This window comes from Antechinus flavipes, chromosome 5 (assembly GCF_016432865.1).
Source record: "Antechinus flavipes isolate AdamAnt ecotype Samford, QLD, Australia chromosome 5, AdamAnt_v2, whole genome shotgun sequence".
Lineage (NCBI taxonomy): Eukaryota > Metazoa > Chordata > Mammalia > Dasyuromorphia > Dasyuridae > Antechinus > Antechinus flavipes.
Genome location: NC_067402.1, coordinates 260,819,566 through 260,840,149, shown reverse-complemented (window position 1 = coordinate 260,840,149; position 20,584 = coordinate 260,819,566). Strand labels below are relative to the sequence as shown.

The 20,584-nt window shown below is 32.9% G+C and overlaps 1 protein-coding gene across 1 annotated transcript in view; it reads left to right on the top strand.

The window, feature by feature from the left end:
* Positions 1-20,584, top strand: part of LOC127538756 (POTE ankyrin domain family member A-like) — a 72,786-nt gene that overhangs the window by 24,534 nt on the left and 27,668 nt on the right. The window contains exons 5-8 of the mRNA XM_051962498.1: positions 8,102-8,239; positions 9,155-9,285; positions 15,976-16,009; positions 20,430-20,484. Coding sequence (XP_051818458.1) covers positions 8,102-8,239; positions 9,155-9,285; positions 15,976-16,009; positions 20,430-20,484 — 358 coding nt within the window. The remainder of the gene's footprint in view (positions 1-8,101; positions 8,240-9,154; positions 9,286-15,975; positions 16,010-20,429; positions 20,485-20,584) is intronic.

Here is a 20,584-nt window from a genome sequence, read left to right as displayed (position 1 = left end):
CACACACACACATACACACACACACACACACACGCATGCCCATCCCACATACATACATATATTTTTTCCATCCCTACTGATCTTTTGCTTTAATTCTCCTCCTAACTTGCTTTGTTATTACTTAACTTTCCCCACCCCTGGATCTCTCATCTTTCATAATGGCTCTTATTTGTTAAATTTTCTAAGTTGGGGTTTGGTTGATAGAAAGTCTTGAAAATGTGCAAGTTCATAGTGTCCATTTGTTCTCATTCAATATTATAATAGTTACAGATAATTTTGCTGAATAAGATATTTTTGGCCCCCAGGACTAATTCTTTTGATCATGAGTAAATATGATTCCAGAACTTGTGGTATTTTATTGTAGCTGCTGATAAATCCTGCATAATTCTAATTCTAGCTTCATCATCCCTGATTTTCTTTTCTTGTTTCTTGCAAAATGTTCTCTTTGATATGGAGGCTTCCAAATTTGGCAATAATGTTCTTATGCATTTTCCAGAAAGGATTTTGTTGAGGTGATGGTTTCTATTCTTTTCCCCTCATGTTGTATCATTCCAGGAAATTTTTCTTGTATTATTTCTTGCATTATTGTATCAAGGTCCTTTTCTTGTTCACAACTTTTGTAATGCTGGAGAAACTGAGGCAAGGTAGAGATTAGAGAGTATTTAAAAATCAAATGGATCCATGGTTTGGTCCCAGGGTTGAATGAGACTATTGTCTCCAAGAATCCAGCAAACAATGTGAGTTCTCAATGACAAACATACACATGGCTCAGATTCAGGGGGTAGATTGAGGCAGGGGCGGAGTCAGGGTGCTGAGAACAGGAATGGGACTCTTGACAGGATGGGGTGAGATAGGATGACATAGGAGATGGGATGACATAATGGGGGAGACACTCTGGGGATGGGGAGAGTCATCTTGATAAGACAGTATCTGATACTCTAATAGCTTGGGATGAGGAGAGGCATTCTGATGTTCTATCAAGTATTCTGATAAAGAGGGAGGAGAGGTTTTGCAGAACTGAGAAGCAGGGAAACAGAGGCAGGACTGAGTCAGGATAATTAGAGAAACTGAGTCAGGACAATAAGAGAACTGTGGCATAATATTCCATACTCTCTCTCTTCTGAATATTTAAATCATTGAATTACCTTCCTCTAGAAGGTCTTAGCACCATAATTTTGACCAACCCCTATGTAAAACAAATAAACCAAACTAAAGGAGAAAAATGCAAGGACTTATGGCAAGGACCAATCTCTCCCTGATAACTCCAGAGTTATTAGCATAAAAATAGCATTCCATAAACTGCTTGCATTTTTGTTTTTCTTCCTGGGTTATTTTTACCTTCTGAATCCAATTCTCCCTGTGCAACAAGAGAACTGTTCGGTTCTGCATACATATATTGCATCTAGGATATACTGTAATCTATTTAACATGTAAAGGACTGCTTGCCATCTGGGGGAGGGGGTGGAAGGAGGGAGGGGAAAGATCGGAACAGAAGCGAGTGCAAGGGATAATGTTGTAAAAAAAAATTACCCTGACATGGGTTCTGTGAACAAAAAGTTATTTAAAAAAATTAAAATAGCATTCATCATTTAGGGAGGTGCACAGGCCTGCCTCTTGCAGAAATGGCAGGTCCTCTGCATTTGGGGAGCATCTCAACCAGAGAATCCAGTTTGAGAAGGACAGTTCACTGTGAGTTAGGTTTGTGATCATTTATGCATTTAACTCACCTCTGCTGAGTAGCAGTGCTCAAGACAGTCCTGCTGACCATCCTAAGAGGGAACCCCAACTCTGTCAGGGACTCCAAAAGGGGGGAAAAGTGGGGCCTGGCATAGCTCCACCTGTCCCCTCTGATAGAATAGGAGCTGCTACTAGGAAACAGATTTCTAAGCAGTTTATGCAGTTAGACCACGGCAGACAACCCTGAACTATAAAAGGCCTGATATGAATGCTAAAATACTAATTAAGAAACTGGGGTGTAACAGGAATGGAGAAATAAATCAGAGAGACTTGTCAGTCTCCAGACAGGTGATGATTTCTAGTTATTTCTAAAAAATAATCCCAAAACTGAGTCTGCCAGGGCAATTTCAGCAGAATAAGGGATTTCAAACTTAAAACATAACCAGCAAATCATAGTCCAGTAAATTTTAAGCAAGGAGTAAAAACGAAAAGGACTGTTTAAATAATTTCCAACTTAGTCTGAACTAATGAGATAGGGGGCAGGGCAGAAGTGCCTAAAAAATACATCAGTTTCCCCAATTTCCCAACCAGTTTCTTTCATTTCTTCCTCCCTTTTTTCTCATAGAAAGGAATTATCAAGTAACCATTCCACATATAAATCCCCAGAGTGAATTAAAATTCCTATACATAACAGACTAGTACAATAACTTTCCTAAAATCCCTCAAACATATAGCAATATTTATACAGTTTTAACAAATCTTAAACACAGTAATAGAATTAAAATTTTAACAGTAATTCAACCATTTTCCCACTCCCTTCTATCAGTCCAAATTACATCAGAAGCAGTGGTCTCTCAAAAATTGCTTCATTTTGAGGATGATCCCAGATGCTCAGTCGAGGGAGGGGATGGGTGTGGCCATGCTGCCTCTACCAAAGCTTCAGATGGGCTAATCTTGGTAAGATGGTATCTGATATTCTGATAGTTTAGGATGGGGAGAGGTATTCTGATATTCTAAAATATAAAATCTTTTATCCTTATCAAATATTATGATAAAAAAGGGAGGGAGGGGTGCTTTTGCAGGATTGAGCAGAATAATTATAAACTGAGGCAGAACAATTAGGGAAACTGAGTCAGGATAATTAGGAAAACTGAGTTAAGACAATAAAAGAGAACTGTGGCATAATACTTTCAGGCAGTCTAATTATAATTATTTTACATTAATATCACACATTATATATTTTCTCTTCTTGAACTATTCACCAGATCTTTCATTTTTCCTTATGTTTCACATTCTGTTCTATTTTTTCATTCTTTATAATCTGTTTTAGTATTTCTTGGTTTCTCAAAGTTTCACTCTCTTCTCCTTAGACAATTCTAATGTTCAAAGAATTATTTTCATCTTTGATATTCTGTATCTCCTTTAAAAAAGGAGATTTAAAAGTTAAACTCCTTTAAAAGTTCATTAACTTTTTTCCCTCATAATCATCTTCGTTTTCTTGAGTGGTTTTTATTTTTATTTTTTCGTTTTTTCCACAATGTGTCTCATTTCTTTTTTGAATTCTTCTATAAGTTCTCTCTGGGCAAGGAGCCATTTCATGTTACTCTTTGGAGTAGAAGCTTTTTTCACTTCAATGTTGTCCTCTGAATATAAACCCCAATCTTCCAAGTTCTCATAGTAAGCTTCTAAGGTTGGGTTCTTTCTTTCTTTTCTGGTCCATTTTTTAAAAAAATAAGAATTATTAGTGTAAGCAATTGTAATTCTGGGATAGGGGGGATTAAGGTCTATGGCTTTACTGCAGCTCTCTCCTCTGTCAGGAGTTCTAAACCAAGAACTCCCCTTCTCCATTAAGTGCCCAAAGTCAGAATCCCTGCCTCACTGCCTTTGCCCTCACCAGTCGGGCTGGTTCCTTCTCACCCAGGGCCAGTTTCTGCCCTAAAACTGGGCCTAGTATTACTAATAAGCTTAGGTTCCCTTAGTCTTCCCAGACTTAATTAAACCCTGACTCCGCAAACAGTCCAAGAGGTAAAAATTTCTGTGGTTCCTACTAAGACTCTAGCCACATCCTGTTAGCCCTAGGACTCTCCACTTGTTATGTCTAAGGAGCTAGATGGAAGTGTTTTTATTTCACAAAGTCTGAGATTTCATTCAATGTTCTCGAGCCTTTCTTCAGATGGTCTTGAATTGTTTCATGAGAACTCCTGTTATGTTCCAAGTCGTCTTGTTTTTTTTTACCAGTCTATGTTCACTCTGAGATGCAAATTTGTACTATCTGTGGGGGAAATCAGGAGAGCTTGAAATTTACCAACCTACTCCTCCATCTTAACAGAATCCTCCCCTCAATTATAATTTTTTACTTATTTTCTTTAGTTAGCTTTGCTATTTTCTTTTCCATTTGGTCAATTGGACTTGTAAAAAAAATGTTTTGTTCAGTGGGTTTTTTTTTCCATTTTGTCAATTTTATTTTTAAAAGATTTTCTATGATTTGCTGTTTTACCCCATTCATTCTTTAGGATAATATTATTTAGTTTCCAATTACTTTTTGCTCTTTTTTCTCCTGGCTTTATATTACATGTGATTTTTATTGTATCATGATCTGAAAAAAATGCATTTACTATTTTTGCCTTTCTGCATTTGACACATAGTCCTAACACATGGTCAATTTTTGTATCAGTTCCATGAATGACTGAGAAAAAAGTAAACTCCTTTTGGTCTCCATTTAATTTTCTCCAAAGAAGTACCATACCTAGTTTTTCTGACATTTTGTTTACCTCCTTAACTTATTTCTTATTTATTTTGTGGCTTGATTTATCTAGTTCTGAGAGAGCAAGATTGACATTTCCCACTAGTATAATTTTGCTATCTATTCTTGCATCTCTCATCTTCTCCTCTAGGAATTTCCATGCTATACTACTTGGTGCATTTATGTTTAATATTGATAATGCTTCGTTATCTATGGTACCCTTTATTAAGATATAGTTTCCTTCTTTATCTCTTTTAATTAGATCTATCTTTGGTTTTACATTTTGATTTGAGATCAGGATTGCTACCCCTGCATTCTTTTCCTCCCCTGAACCATGAAATATTCTGCTCTAGCCTTTTACCTTTACTCTGTATGTATCACCATGCTTTAAATGTGTTTCTTGTAAACAACCTATTGTAGCACTCTGGCTTTTAATCCAGTCTGCTAACTACTTCCATTTTATGGGGGAATTCATTCCATTCACATTCATAGTTAAAACAACTAATTCTGTATTTCCTGTCTTCTTATTTACCTATAGAGGGCTGAAACTCTGAAAAGGGGATATAGAGGGCTGAAACTTTGACAAAGGTGTGCTTGAATCAGACAACGGAGCACTTAAGGCTAATTACCTATTCAATGTGAGACAATGACTCTATTAGCATATGTTGGAAAAATGGCTTTTCTCACTGTTGCGTGCTTGCTAAATGTTTGGTGTTAAGATCATCATAGGGCAAGGATTAGAGGGCAGAGAGAAGGAGGGAAGACTCTGGACTGGAGAATCCAGGATTCTGCTTGACTGCCTCTTTCACTTCTCCTGATTTATCCTGACTCTGGCTGACTCTGAAGCCCTCCAGAGAGCTAGCCCATATTTCACATTTACCTTAGGTTATGCTTTTCTCTTTCCTATCCCCATTCCCTCTTCCCCCAATATTTTGCTTTTGATGACCACTCAGTCAAACAGTCCTTCCCCTTTAGAGTCCCTCCCCCTTTTTTATACCTTTTCACTTAATTCTTCTGTTTTCCCTTCTATTAATCTTTTCCCTTTCTTTTCCCCCATTCCCTCCTACTTTCCTATAAGGTGAGATAAGATTCTTTATGATCCAAAAATGTCTGATATTCTCTTTTAGAGTCAAATCTGATGAGAGTAAGATACACACGATGCTTATCTTCCTCCCTTCTTTCCCTCAATTATTATAGGTTTTCTTTGCCTCTTTGTGGGATGCAGTTTCCCTTATTTTACCTTCTTTTTCTTCTTCTTTCAATATGATCCCCTTTCCACCTCTAGTTCCTTTTTCATATTATCAAAAAAAATCAAATTATACCTGCATTCTCTAAGTATACTCATAACAGAACTATAGTTCTCAAGAGTTTTATTTTTTTTACCTTTTTATGCTTCTTTTGAGTTTTGTGTTTGGAAATCAATTTTTTTTGTTCAAGTTCTGGTATTTTCATTAGAAATAGATGAAATTCACCTATATCTTCAATGCCCATCTTCTTCCTTGAAAGATAATAATCATTTTAGCTGGATAGTTTGTTCTTTGCTTTTTGGAATATCACATTTCAGGCCCTTCAATCCCTTAAAGTAGAAACTGCTATGTCCTGGATAATCCTCATTGTGACTCCTTGGTATTTAAATTGTTTCTTTCTGGCTGCTTGCAATAATCTTTTCCTTGGTACAATAGTTCTGAAATTTAGCCACAATATTCTTTGGGGATTTAATTTTGGGGTCTCTTTTAAGAGGTGATCAATGGATTCTTTCAATGGCTATTTTTACCTTCTGATTCTAAAGTATCAGGGCACTTTTATGATTTCCTGTAAGATAATGTCTTAAGTTCTTTTTTTCATCATGGCTTTCAGGAAGCCCAATAATCCTTAGATTGTCTCTCCTAGATCTCTTTTCCAGGTCAGTTGTTTTTCCTAGGAGATATTTCATATTATCTTCTATTTTTTTCATTTTTTTTGGTTTTGTTCGACTGATTCTTGAAATCTTATTGAGTCATTCATTTCCATTTGTTCAATTCTAATTTTGAGTACATCATTTTCTTCAGTTTCCTTTTTAAACTCCTTTTGTAATTGGCCAATTAAATTTTTTTTCATTGCATTCTTTTTCCATTTTTTCCATTTCTTCTTGCAATGATCTCATTTCATTTCCTCATTTTTCTTCTAACTCTCTTTTAAGATCCTTTACTCATTTTTTGAAGAAAACCTTGTGAAATGCCTCTCTTTTGGGCTTCTTCTGGAGTTACTTTGTCTTTAGCAACCTGAGGATTTTGAGGTCTGTTCTTTTCTTTCTCCATAAAACTATCTGTGGTAAGAGTTCTTTTTTGTTTTTTATTCATTTTTTTTTAAGGCTTGATGTCTGTTTAATGCAAAGGAGTGACAGCTGCTTTAATTTGCCATGGGGCAGTTCTGCTAAAAGATTTCTAGTGTTGGGTAATGCAGCTAGGTCCAATGTTGTTCTGGGGCTCAGTGGTTTACAATTTGTCTTTTAAAAAAAGGGAAATCTGCCAAACCACCTGATTGCCACCAGGAGAGAGTGGCCTAAGAGGCTCACAGAAGATTCCCAGGTTCTACAATACTCTGACTCTCCATGCCAGCTTCTTGCCTCAGGTTCCCTGCACTGCAGTCTGGATTTGGCAAACTGTCTCCCTGCCAGATTGAAACAGACCTGTTTTTGAAGTTCTTCCAAAGTATCATCTTCTAGAAATGTTTTGTACTTCAAATATTTGTGGATTCCTTGACTTCAAAACCAGTTTGCAGACTTAATCTGTTGTTGTTTTGACAGAAAGTCAGTGGAGGTTACAGAGAGTCACGTCTACTCTCTGCCATTATGGCTCTGCCCCTGGAATTGATCATCAGATAGTGTTGCTATTACTTGTGCAATATATTCCTGGTTCTACTTTATTTTCTGTGAGCATCAGTTTATGTATATCTTTCCAGGGCTTTCTAAAATAAGCTTGTTTATCATTTTTATAGAATAATAATTCCATTTCTGTCATATATCATAACTTATTTAGACATTCCCCAAGTGGTATCTACTCATTTTCCAGATAACAAAAATCTAACTGAAGAAAATCACATATTAAAAACTAGAACAGGAAAATGGAAGCTAATGGATCTATGTGACATCGAGTCAGTCAAGCAAACTAAAAAGAATGAAAAAAATATATAAAATGTCTCACTGTAAAACTAAGATCCTGGATCTGAGACAGAAAGTGTTTTAAGACATAAAACATCTTGTTTTGGTTTATTTTTAGGAAATACACAGCCACCACTACATTATGATGTGCCATTAGATTAGGAATTTAGTGGAGTGAGTTACCAAGATTATTTTTAATCTTTTCCAAAGAGTTTCTACTTTATTTTAAAGGCCCATAAACAAGCTTGAAGTCCTTAACTAATTTCAACACATTTGATGTTGACATAATCTCCTTTTGTCTTATAGCCTTACATTTGACAATCCCTGCTGAATGGAAAGGAGACAAAAAAAATTCTTTCTGTTTGGTCTTCACTGTCATTTCTAATGCTGCAATGAATAGTCAAAGTACCTCCATCCATCACTGTGTTTATGATGACCATACACATTAACACTAAAGAATATTATTGAATTATATCCAGAAAAATGTGATTAAATGTGATTTCTTTAAATTTTAAAACATGAATTTTTTTTTGTTATTCTAGAACATCCCTTATGATTGCTATCACTATGCACTCAAAGGGCATAGTCAATCTTCTTTTTCAATACAATGTTGATCCCACTTGCAAAGATGCTGATGGACTGACAGCTGAACAGTATGCTAAGTGTTTTAATTATCCACTGTAAGTGCTAATATGATTTTTATTCTCCTTATATAATTGCATCTAAAGAATCTTCCTCCATGAAATTTGAGAGTGAAAATGACTTTTATATTTGCATGATATAATGACTGTCTGGCAAACATTCTGGAAAATTCCAGCTCTGAGAACTGCTATGTAGTTCAGCATATCCCCAGTTAAACAGGACAGACCTCTATAAGTTTCATACTTAAGAAAACTAAGAAGAAATTGGACAAATGGAAAAGTTAGGTTATCGAAGTTCAGTAGTACACAAGCAAGACATATGACATATGATGGTCTCACAGAGATCAGAATTTTTAAAAGTAGTAATGATGATAATAGCTGTCATATTTATAGTATTAAAAGTTATTCTAGTGTTTTACATGTGTCTTAGTATTTGCTCTTCACAATGTTTGTACAATTTAATAATGACAATAATTTTAGATTTAAAGAGGTAGTAGTTTTGTGTTTGCCTTCACATGAATGCTAACGAAAAAGAATCACAAATGTTAATAGTCAACTTTAGAATTCACAGAGAAATAGTTTGCAGGAGGAAGGGTGCTCAATTTGGAATCAGAAGACCTGAGGAGAAATCATGCCTCTCACTATAAGTGTGACCTCAGACAAACAAAATTTTTCTGGGATTCTATCACTTAATTGATAAAATAGAGAGATTAAAGCTAATGACCTAAATGAATCTTTTCAGCTTTAAGCCTATAATTCTATAATAACTGTGACTTTAAAAAAAGTGCACTACATTTAAATTGAATGATTAATTTGCTATACAGACTTAATCAAAACAATAAAAAATTAATGATAATCTGATTATTTAAGATTTAACATACAAAAAGACTTGTTACATAAACATTTACCTTGGTTGATGTAGACTTAATAAATATGTTTTATATTTTATTTTAGATATAGTTATCACTCTCTAATTGATGAACAAAAACTACAAAAGGAACAGCCCTGTTCATCCCAAATTAGCGGCTCAGAGAAGGCTTCTGGTACTCGATTTCCTTTGGGTGGATTTGCCTTGTTCAAAGAAGGTAGAACTGACAAAACCAAATAGTTAATTTAAAAAATAATGAAGAGCAATTTTAAAATTTATATGTTTTCTATTTCTTCTATTTCCATTTTTTAATCTTAATGGGATAAGAAATGGTTCATTTTTGGAAAATTGCTTAATTACCCTTCTAGGTCATCTACCTGAAACTGCAAAACACGATCAAGACCTTTTGTATTATTATTATCTGACTTATCAAAAAAAATATTTTTAGATAGGCTACAATATCAATTTTCTGATTTCTATATTATTCTAAATGTGTTTTACCAAATCATAGGAAAACTTTAACACTTTAAAATATATTATATTTAGCAATAAGTATTTGCTTCTTATTCTGAAATATGGGACAATAATGATAAATATTATTTATGATAGAATATAAAGATAGGTATATAGATGTGTATACACATAAGTCAAACAGCAGATGAATAGATTCCTCATTCTTCTTTGGAACTCTGCATATCCAGCCTTTGGAAATGCATTTTAAATGTTTTCAAAATTTTACAATGTTCATAAAGCTTTCCCTTCACACAAACTAGTGAGAATAGAAAAAGTCATGGGAATTAGGGAGACCAAAGATCAAAAGATCAGGTTTGGAAGATAATGCATATGTTCCTACATTTCCCATGGATAATTTCATACGTGTCCTCATCCAGCATAACACGTGGAAGACTTTACAGCCTCCTGATTTTAGACAGTTAAACTTTAGAAAAATAAATTTTCTGATTTAATTTCTAATATTATATCCTGATAGTTGGACCATTTGTAATTTTAATGATCTAAGCATATAATAATAAATTAATCTCTCATAAGATTTTTTTCAAATCAATTTATTTATTTACCTTGTGAGAAATACAGTGTAGGCATTTTAGTGACTTCTATTTGAATGCTAATGAAAGCAAAAAAGCTTACATAAACTGCACAGGAAGGAGTGATTGTGCACTTTCAACTACTGGCCATTACACTATATATCAGAGAGAGATGAATTATGTCAACCTTTCAAAGAAGAAATGAGAAATAACTGTGGCAGAAAAATTAATTTTAATTATATCTCACTATTGCCTAAAAACATCCTTTTCCAATAAAATATTCTAAATTCCTCTTGCTAGACAGGTGAAAATTGATCCTCACTTTCCCTTATTATTTTGTAAAAAATATATATCTTTAGTTACATACACAAAATTGTTCTGAGAAGATTTAAGGGGAAAAAGTGTTTTAAAGTTCTATTATTCAATAAGTAGTATTATATTTTTATCATGTTAACTACATATAAAAATTTTAAACAGTTTTTTAAAATCCCTAATCCAATTTTAATAAAATAATAATAATTAATATTCTCATTGACAGTGAAGTGTCAGTAAAGTTTATCAATGAAGAAAAAGTTATAGTCTGTAGTCTTAACAAATATAAGTATAATTGAAGAATATGACTTATAAGTAACTGAAATGTTCATAAATATATTCAAGGAAGATGTCAGACTATAGATACTTTATAAATATACAGTAACCAATAACACTTCCTTTATAAGGCAAAATTATAGCTTATTCCTAAGTGTATTAATGTTAGTGTTAAAGGATTAAAAAATCCTAGGATATAAGAAGTTAATTATATTGATTTGCTCTTATAGAATATATTTGCTTTTCCTTAAATATTCATCTTCTACCATAAGACATTTACTTGTTCCACCTTATTTAATGTTCATCAAAAATTGGTAAAATTCATTATTTGATTGGTAAGTATAGCAGGAATGATACTGCTTAACATTACACTCAAAACTGACTATGTCTCAGTTCTTTTGAATGTGAAGTAAGAGTGACTTACCTACTATATGATCTATCACTATAAATCTAAAATAGGCTGTTTTGGGTAATAGAACAAGAAGGTGAGGATATTATTTCCCTCTTGAGTTTTACAAAGAGATAAAAGTTTTTTTATAAAAGTTTTCCTATAAATTATATGTTCAAGGAGAACCAAACTCTTGTCATGAAGAATGAGTGTGCCTAGAGGCTAGTCCTGGATGGAGCCTGAGTCTTTTATACATCCCTGGAATATTATCTTGTTTTCTTACCATTAATTAGCACATTTTTTGTAGACTTTAATTGTGAATAATCCCAGTTTTGTCAGAAAACCATTTATGACTTTCCTGGTATTTTCACAAATTATTACATTCTGGGGTTATTTCTACTTCTTACTTTGATGTTTTAATTCAGGATTTTGGTGAAAAAGCCTCAATTTACCCATAACATTGGATTCCCAAAATCCTTTTTCTCTACTCTGAAAATTGGTGCTCAATTTGCTTTTTGCACAACTATTATTTTAATTGTGTAATTTCATCTTGCTGCACAAGATGATATGGATGACATGAGCCACTAAATGATGATACCAACAAGTAAAAACCATCTTTCTCAACTGAGGCATGCTGTAGTGTAGATAGATAAGCAGGCAGGATCATGTGTTCTAGTCCTGGCTCTACAACAAACTAGCTCTTTCATCTCTTTGAATATCACTTTCCTTTTATTTCTTTCAGTCTTGGCCAAGAATATGTACTTCTCATAGTTCATTGTGAGTTTTTGGTTGGTTTGTTTGATTTGGTTTTGTTGTTTTAAGAAACATCATTTTACAGTGGCAAAAAGACCAGCTTTTGAGTTAGGAAATCCTGGATTTCTTTAGGCATATATCATTTAACCTCCAAATTTTTGTTTTATTACCTCTAAGGTAAAGGTATTAATAAATAAGATGACTTCTAAGTCTGCTAGTTTTAAATTATATGATTCTATGAAATCATGTGATTTCTATGAAATCATCTATAAAATAAGTGATTGTTTAATATGTAATAGTTAATATTTTGAAGGTTGATATTTATATGTATTTAAAACAAAATCATTTTAGAAAAGAATTATGTTGATTTAACCTATACCTTTTCTGCCCAAATTAAGTAGAGAATTGTGCAGAAAATGAAAAGTCTGCAAAACTAATTTTGGATATTCAAGATAATTCAAAGGAATGTTATTTTGGGAGGATGAAGAAAATGACAAAATAAAATGTTCTCAATTATTATCAAAGTTAATAGCCAAAGTGACCAATACTTAATTTGTTTATTTTGTTAAACTGATTTTATCTGTTCTAAATAATAGTAAACATCAAAAAAAGATGCTTTGGACCAACCTTAATTTCCTATATATTCATATTATTTTGGTAATTTATATCCATGATAACTTTATAAAGGTGAAATATTGGATGTTATAAATTCTCTAGAAATTAAATTTTATTCAATTTTTAATAGTTTTAGAGTCAAATGCATTTTATTTTACTGAAAATTGGTAATTTATGCACGTTTAATCTACATTGGATTATTTCTATGATGAACTTCATGGGATTCTCTAAGCCAATATCCATAAAGTTTTTTCTTAGAAAAAGATAATTTATAATATATATATGTATATATATATACACACACATATACATACACACAGACACACATACATATGTATATTCATGACATGTATTTCATTTAAAAGAATAGTTCATTCATTATAGAATGAGAAAGCATGACAGAAATAATTTTTATTTTTTCTAGAAAAGAAATTCCCTTAGTAAATTATTAATATTAATATTCTCAACGGTCATCAAAGGGAAAAGAGGCCATCTTGTATTGTTTGGATAAATTGGTTTTTACGTTTTTCCCTGTTCTTTGTGTAGTAGCACATAAGTTTCTTTAAATAACAGCATTTATCTTTTTGCTATTGTGCTATTAGATAAGGAATGAGATTAGAAGTAAATAAAGAGAACCAAATTATAAGTAGTAGATTAACTTTATGGATGGTGACTATGTATTGGAGGCATCCCAGTTGGCAGATTGGCACATAAACTTGAAATGAGGAACTGTAACACAGAGAAAATCAGTTGATTCTGCCTCATTAATGCCCCCCTTTTTTTATCTTTATGTACTTTAATAATTAGTAAATCAAATAGCTATACTAGCAATTCCTACATTCCTTTTAGAAAAGAGTTACTTGTCTAAATATTTTTTTTCTGATTTCATTGTTTGATATATCACTTTTATGCCTATTCCTACACGGATATAAAAATGCAGGGAACTCAGTGCACTCACCAGGTAAGAGAAGGAACTCAGTGCACTCACCAGGTACAAGAAGGAACTCAGTGCACTCATCAGGTATGAGAATTTCAGGAAATCATATACTGTGAAATAACCAAATATGTTTGCTCAAATAATAAACTATTAAAGGTGCTACTCTAACTTCAAATTTTATTTTGGGTGTTTTCTGACTATTTTTGTTTAATTTAATCTTACATAGATAGAACAAAATAGAATAAGATCCATTATATTGATATTTTCTTTTTGGCATTCCATTAGAAAATTGTGTACAGTTATTTAACTTGAGAAGCTTTGAACATTTTGTTAAGAATGATTAAAAGATGATTTTGGTGGGGGAAAGGTAGTAGTTAAATCTTTTTAGCATTTCCAGCATTTTTTTTTTGAAAAAATATCTTGAGTTTGAACTTTTATAAAGATTTTTGTTTGAAATTCCTATTGTTAAAACTATTTTGTAGTGGTAGTTTTTTGCATTATTCATTATTGGATAAAGTTAAGTCTATTCATGTTTATATTGATATTATATTCATTATCATAATCTTGTTATAAGTACACTCCACATTATATATAAAAAGATAAACTAAAAAGATAGTTTTGTAGATTGTCTCATTTTGTTATCTATGTGTACAGTTCAGGTTAATTGCTTATGTGCTACTACTCTGATCTAGATTTAATTTTCAATATATCCATGTAATTGCCAACTATACAGAAGTTTTGTTACAATCATTGTGTTGGTTGAGTTAAAAAGGAAGCAAAAGAATGTGGTTCTAAACCATGGGACTTAAATTGCTTGAAATTCTGTCCCCACAAGAGACTCTGGAGAGATTGTAATATACTATAAGTATATTATATATTATAATATATATATGTTACATAGCATATTTATATATATCATATGTATTATAAATATATAAGTAATATACTATAAAGCCTATAAAACAAGATTTTTCTACTTTGCTTTATTATATAAATTTTACTTTGCCATATAACTTAAGACTGCCTCTTGGAATCATGTTTATGATATGAAATGAGACTGGAGACAATGTGATACCAACTTTGAAGGGTTTATCCTTTTAAAAACTACTACAGTAAAATATTTCCTGATCATGTCTAACTAGGAAGAAGGACTAGATACTTTGTTTTGTGTGAATTTAATTGACTTTTCTTCTGACTGTCTACCCTTTGGGAAAATATCCAGTAATACCATTTTAATCCTGTACAATATGGCATAACATTTTTAGCTAGCTATGTTTAAATGGAAAGAAGAATGTAAGGGTCACATTTGTTACTCACATAATCATTACTAATACCCGATATGTATTATGCTCTATAATGAAGTCTAATTCCAAAATACATCAGGGAGTCAAGGGAACTCTTAAGTTTTCAGTTTGAGCAGACATAGTGAATACTCTTGTAGGTCCTAACCAGTTGGAAAAACTGGTCATGGGTTAAAAACCCACTTCTGATACATACCAGCTGGTTGACTATACAGGTTTCTTTACCTCTGTTCCTTGTTACTAATTCACTTAGAATATAATTTGCAGAGAAATTGTTTTTATCACTGTGATTTCCATACATATGAAATCTCATATCTAGTTGAACACAACTAGTTCAAAAGTAATCTGGCAGCATCTTTCTGGATGGCTTGGAGAAAGTAAATTTTGAATTTACTGGTTATGAATGGTTATGAATCCAATAATAAAATAATATACCCAGTGAAATGGGCAAATGATCACCTCTTAAGTCCTTCCCTTAGACGAATATGATGGCTGACAGAAAAAAAGAATATTTCAGTGCCTGTCTGAATATCTTTAAACTATATTTTGCATGAGAAGGTCAGAAGAAATAATGGGTGTGCATTGTATATAATATGTTTTACTTTCGTTTTTAGCTTCCCTCTCCAGGAAGTCATGAAAAAGGAAAAATGCAATTGGAAAGTATGTTGGTTTGCAACTCATCAGCTCCTTTCTTTAGGGACAGTGGAGGTCTAGACAAGTTACATTGTTTTGGACCCCTTGGCCATGGAGAAGAGCTAGAAATATATTATGTCATACTAAACAGAACAGTTTCTGGATTTGCTCTGATTTACAGAATGGAACAAACAGGCCATGCCATGTCATGGTAAATGTGGCAGTACTATATCTACAAACATTGCATCTGTGAGGACTGTGGTGAAAAAGACCCTCATTTTTCTCAAACTACATAAAAGCTAAGATGACTCATGTTATGGCAGCTTGTTCCTTCTATTTGTTATCTGCTAGAGATATTGTGCTTTGTATGAAGCAGCTTGCTCATGAAATGGTTAATATAACCAAGTCACTGACAAATATCTAATACTTTAGGACCACTTATTTCTACCCACCTCTTGCTACTTAAATATATTTATCTATAGCATAATTCCATTTGAATCATATTCATTGCTCAAAAAACACATTGTAGCAGTGCTTTAAAATTATGCTTTTCATATTAATGTCATGTATTAACATTTAAGTTTTATTATTTATTTTTCATTTATTTATTAATGTTATAAATAATATATTTTACTTTTTTCTATAATAGCAGAAGAAAGTTCTACAGAAGATCCTATAATCAGGTAGGCCTCATAGCAGATTAACATTTCTTTTAATTAATCCTTATGGTGCAGTCTTCACTAAGTTTTTCATTTCAAGGCAAAGCAGACTCTTGTACCCCCAAAAGACATAACTTCAATTTAATCAATTCCCACTATCACATTAATCATGTTTTTACTTCATTATCTTTTTTTAAAAAATTAGGTTTACTAAACACTCAATATATATGTTTATATAGAGTCAGAATGTTTATACATGTATATACATATATCTATATATACACACTATACAAAATAAATATGCAAATAGCATACCAATATATAAACATAAACATGCACACACAAACATATATATATATATATATATATATATATATGAACACTCTGTATATATCATCTTGGCAACTCTTCTGTGTTAAGAGAATTGCTTGGGAATGCAAAAGGAATAAGTGACTTGTTTGGCCTCACAAAACCAGTATGTAACAAAGGAAGAATTTGAATCCACTATATTTTTACCACATACATACTTCCTATCCAAAATGGCCTAATATAACTATTATTAAGTAATTATTGGATGAATAAAAAAATGCCATCTGGAATAGATTCCTAAATAGCCTTTTAAGGCACATTTGCATTACAAATATGTATTATCTTATATTTGAGGAAATTTGTCTTAAATGCTCAGAGAGTTATCAATATAGGGTGGGTTTTAGTCACTGGCTTCAGTATCCTAAGTTAAGACAGTAAATGTTTTTTCAGCTAGGAGAGAAGTAATAGGAAAGAAAAGGGAAGTGTCTGTTGAGTGGTTTCTGCTTGGAACTCTTGTGGAAAACAGTAGCAGAAAGCTGCTACTGATTTTGACAAGAATATTCTTATTCCCAATTAATGATATGTGGGCAAGCTGGCATTGTATTTTGAGAAGAAGTGACAAGCCTCAAAATTTTTTTGTTTCCTCTCTGGAGCTTCTAGAAAAAGAGATGTGGTAAAGCATTAAATGTACAGGCCATCAACAAGAATGACTTAAGTATTTCATTTCCAGTGAGCTCATTTTCCCACTGCACAGAATGTTATTTTGCAGTGACCTAAAGATTCTGTGTTCTTTGTTGTTGCCAGTAATGGGTAATCTTATTAAAGAAAAAGGTGAAAAGTCTGGGAAAAAGTCTTCCCACTTTTGAAATAATCAAGTAGAATGAAATATTCTTAGATATGATACAATGTTTTTGAAAAAAAATAAAGAGAAAAGAGAACACACAAGAGGAAAAAGCAGGGAGTGATAGTGTTAGAAGGTTGATGGGAAGAATCCTGTGATACAGAGACGTTTAATATTTGGAACCTTTCTTACTACTTTTGTCCAAAGAATGAAGTATTGGGTAAATGAATACCTGGGGACCAAGTGGGAGAGCAGTTCCTAATGTGGCAAATTAATCTGTGATATTTATCAAAGCAATAAAGAATGATATTAATGTGAAAGTTAGATCATATATGATTAAGCAAGATGCTTTCAGTAACATGACTTTGTAAAGTCTTAAGAGGGAAGAAGGGGAGGGAATAAGAACTGGATCTAGTGAGTAAGGAGGCAATTAGGGAAGAGTTAAGAGAAAGTACAGGGAGGGGCCTAGGTAAGAAACAAATTCATTATACAATGTACATTGTGTCTCAGAGTAATTGCAGGATGTTTAATGAGATGATTAAATCAATTTTAGAACAAGACAGTCCTAGGAATTTGACCTTTTGTATGGGATTATGGTTGATAGATCTGTTACAGCATTTACATTATTACTATTAATGGGGAAAAAATGAGCTGTTTTTAGAGTTCAGGTCAAGAAGACTTTTTGAAAGAGATACCTAAGAGGGGCAGCTAGGTGGAGCAATGCATAGAACACCAGCCCTGAAGTCAGGAGGACCCAAATTCAAATCTTGCCTCAGACACTTAACACTTATTACTATGTGACCCTGGGCAAGTCACTTAATCCCAATTGACTCAGAGAAAAAAAAGGTTGCTGGAGGATATGAATTTAAGAACTTGTGAATGTTATTTTGAAGCCTGGAGAATTTTGAAATTAAAAAATTGAAATTTAATAATAAAGAAAAAGTGATTTGAGCTGAAGGAGAAAGCCTCCATCTAAAGGAAGAAAAGAGTGAGCCCAAGGGAAAGGTTTTGAAAAAATGGAGAGGGACATAATAAAGAAGACAAGATGAAGGCTAAGGAGAGGAGGAGGATAAGGAATCCAACTGAAAGAGGAGACGAAAAAGGATGTTAAAAAGCAAGAGCAAATAAAGCAAGTTTAAGAAAAAGAAAAGGAAATTGGGCATGCCAAAGAATTAGAGCTTAAAAAAAAAAAAAAAGAAAAGAAAAAGAAAAGCTGTCTTGGTGCTAACAGATCCTAATGCGCTGAGAAGAGAAGGTTCTTGGAGTCAATAGACAGGGGGTCAGTCTGGGAGTAAAGATAAACTGGGTTCAAGTTTCCCCTTTGTCACCCTCAGCAAGTGTTCCCTAGAAATTCTCTGACACACAGCAGTTGCTCATCTGCATTATTTTCTCTCTGGAAGTTAAGTGCATTTGTAAGTCACAAGTCATATACCCCATCCTCCTTGAATTCTGAACCCAACTCCCCTCTCCCTCTGCTCCAGGTGAATTGACAAACCTGGAGTTGAAATTTCCTGAAAGCAGATTGCCACAGAACTTGTGCTAGCAAGGAAGATAATTTTAAAAAGATAATTATTTCATGTACATTGTATGAAATGAGTAAATTTTTTATTGACCTGAATTGATTTTCTGATTCTATAATTTATGCAAGTTTTTTTTTTTTTATAAGAAGATAAGTCTTATATTAGATCCTGAAGGAAATGGTGCACTTGAGTTAGTAGTAGATAGGAAATGGACATTCCAAACCAAAAAGACATCATGAATATATCTAATTTACTATACAAATGGTTTCTATTCTATTATATACTGTCTGATCAGGTTCATCAATGTATGGGACAGTAGCAACTACAAAAACAGACTCTCAGAGTAAGAAAAAGCAAAAAGAGGCTTATTACAAACTCCAGAGAAAGCACATCTCTTATTTGACAAGGTGTTTGTCAGTAAAGGAGTACAAAACGCAAGATTTAAGTAGAACAGATGCCCCTCCCCCTTGACCTTTTCTCCCATTGTTTGGGGGAGTCCAGGCTTGTAATTTAAACAAGGAAATCTATCCCAGAAACAGGAAGGAAATGTTCATTCAAGAAAATGGAAATGCCTGCAGCTTTTTAACTATATCTAAACTTATTGCAAGTCATAAATAGGGAATAGGTTAAAGCCATATTCCCATGAGAGGGTCTTCACTCAGTTCATCCCACACAATGATTATATCTAGGAATTGTTGCCTTATAACAAATACCTTTCTGAGATTGGAATGTATGAACTACTCACATATCTAAAGGGTAGTTAGGCAAAGCAATAGATAGGATCTTGGGCTTGGAATTGGGGAGATTCTTCTTGGAGTTCTGATCTGGATCAAATATTAACTCCAGACAAGTCCCATTTAATCAGGTCATCTGTGAAATGAACTGAGGAAAGAAATGGCAAACTTCTTCAGTACCTTTGCCAACAAAATGCCAAATGGGTTCACAGAGTCAGACACTACCGAAATAATTGAACAGCAAAAAATACAACTCTTATCTAGAGCTAAAACTCTTTGGAGGGTAACTTTAGGGAAAAATAGTCATGCTGAAAATGTTAGAACTTAATAAGGAAAGCATAGAGGACAATGACATACTACAAATAGGTTGCAGAATTTTGATGATTCTGTGCTCTAATACCCAATGTTTTTTTTTGTTTGTTTGTTTTGTTTTGTTTGTTTGTTTGTTTTGGCTGGAGGTTTATCAAAGAAAGGGAGTGAGATTGTTCTGGAGGATAGACACACTGAGAGCATCATCTACATCATTTTCTTTTTTATTATCATTATAGTTTTTTATAGTTTTTTATTGGTAATTTTCCAACATTGACCCTTGCAAAAACTTCTGTTCCAACTTTTCCCCTCCTTCTCTTCACCTACTCCCCTAGATGGCAGGCAGTCTGTTAAACATGTTAAAATATATGTTAAATACAATATATATATATATATATATATATATACATATTTATACAGTTATCTTGTTGCACAAGAAAAATCGTATTTAGAAAGAAGGTAAAAATAATCTGGCAAGAAAAACAAAAATGTAAACAGAAAAGAGTGCAAATGCTATAATGTGGTCCACACTCATTTCCCAGTGTTCTTTCGCTGGTACACCATTATTTTCTTTGCTAAGGAGTAGGAATATTTGATATATCTTGTTCTATTAAGTAATCCTTTGTAATGTATCATTTGGTAGTAAAGCACTTTGCAACAACTAAGAGGGCTTCTTCTTAATGGTTGTCTTCTGGGTATAAAAGTACTAATTTTTGGTTTCTTTTTTAAAGATTCTCTAACAAATCAGGGCCAAGCACAGATGATGAATTAGATTTTCATATGGTGGTAAAGTATCATTTTTGCTTTTTTTTTTTTTTTTTTTTTTTTTACTGTTAAATTTCATTTTGGAGGGTGCTTTGTTAAAAAATGTTATTAAAAACAATTA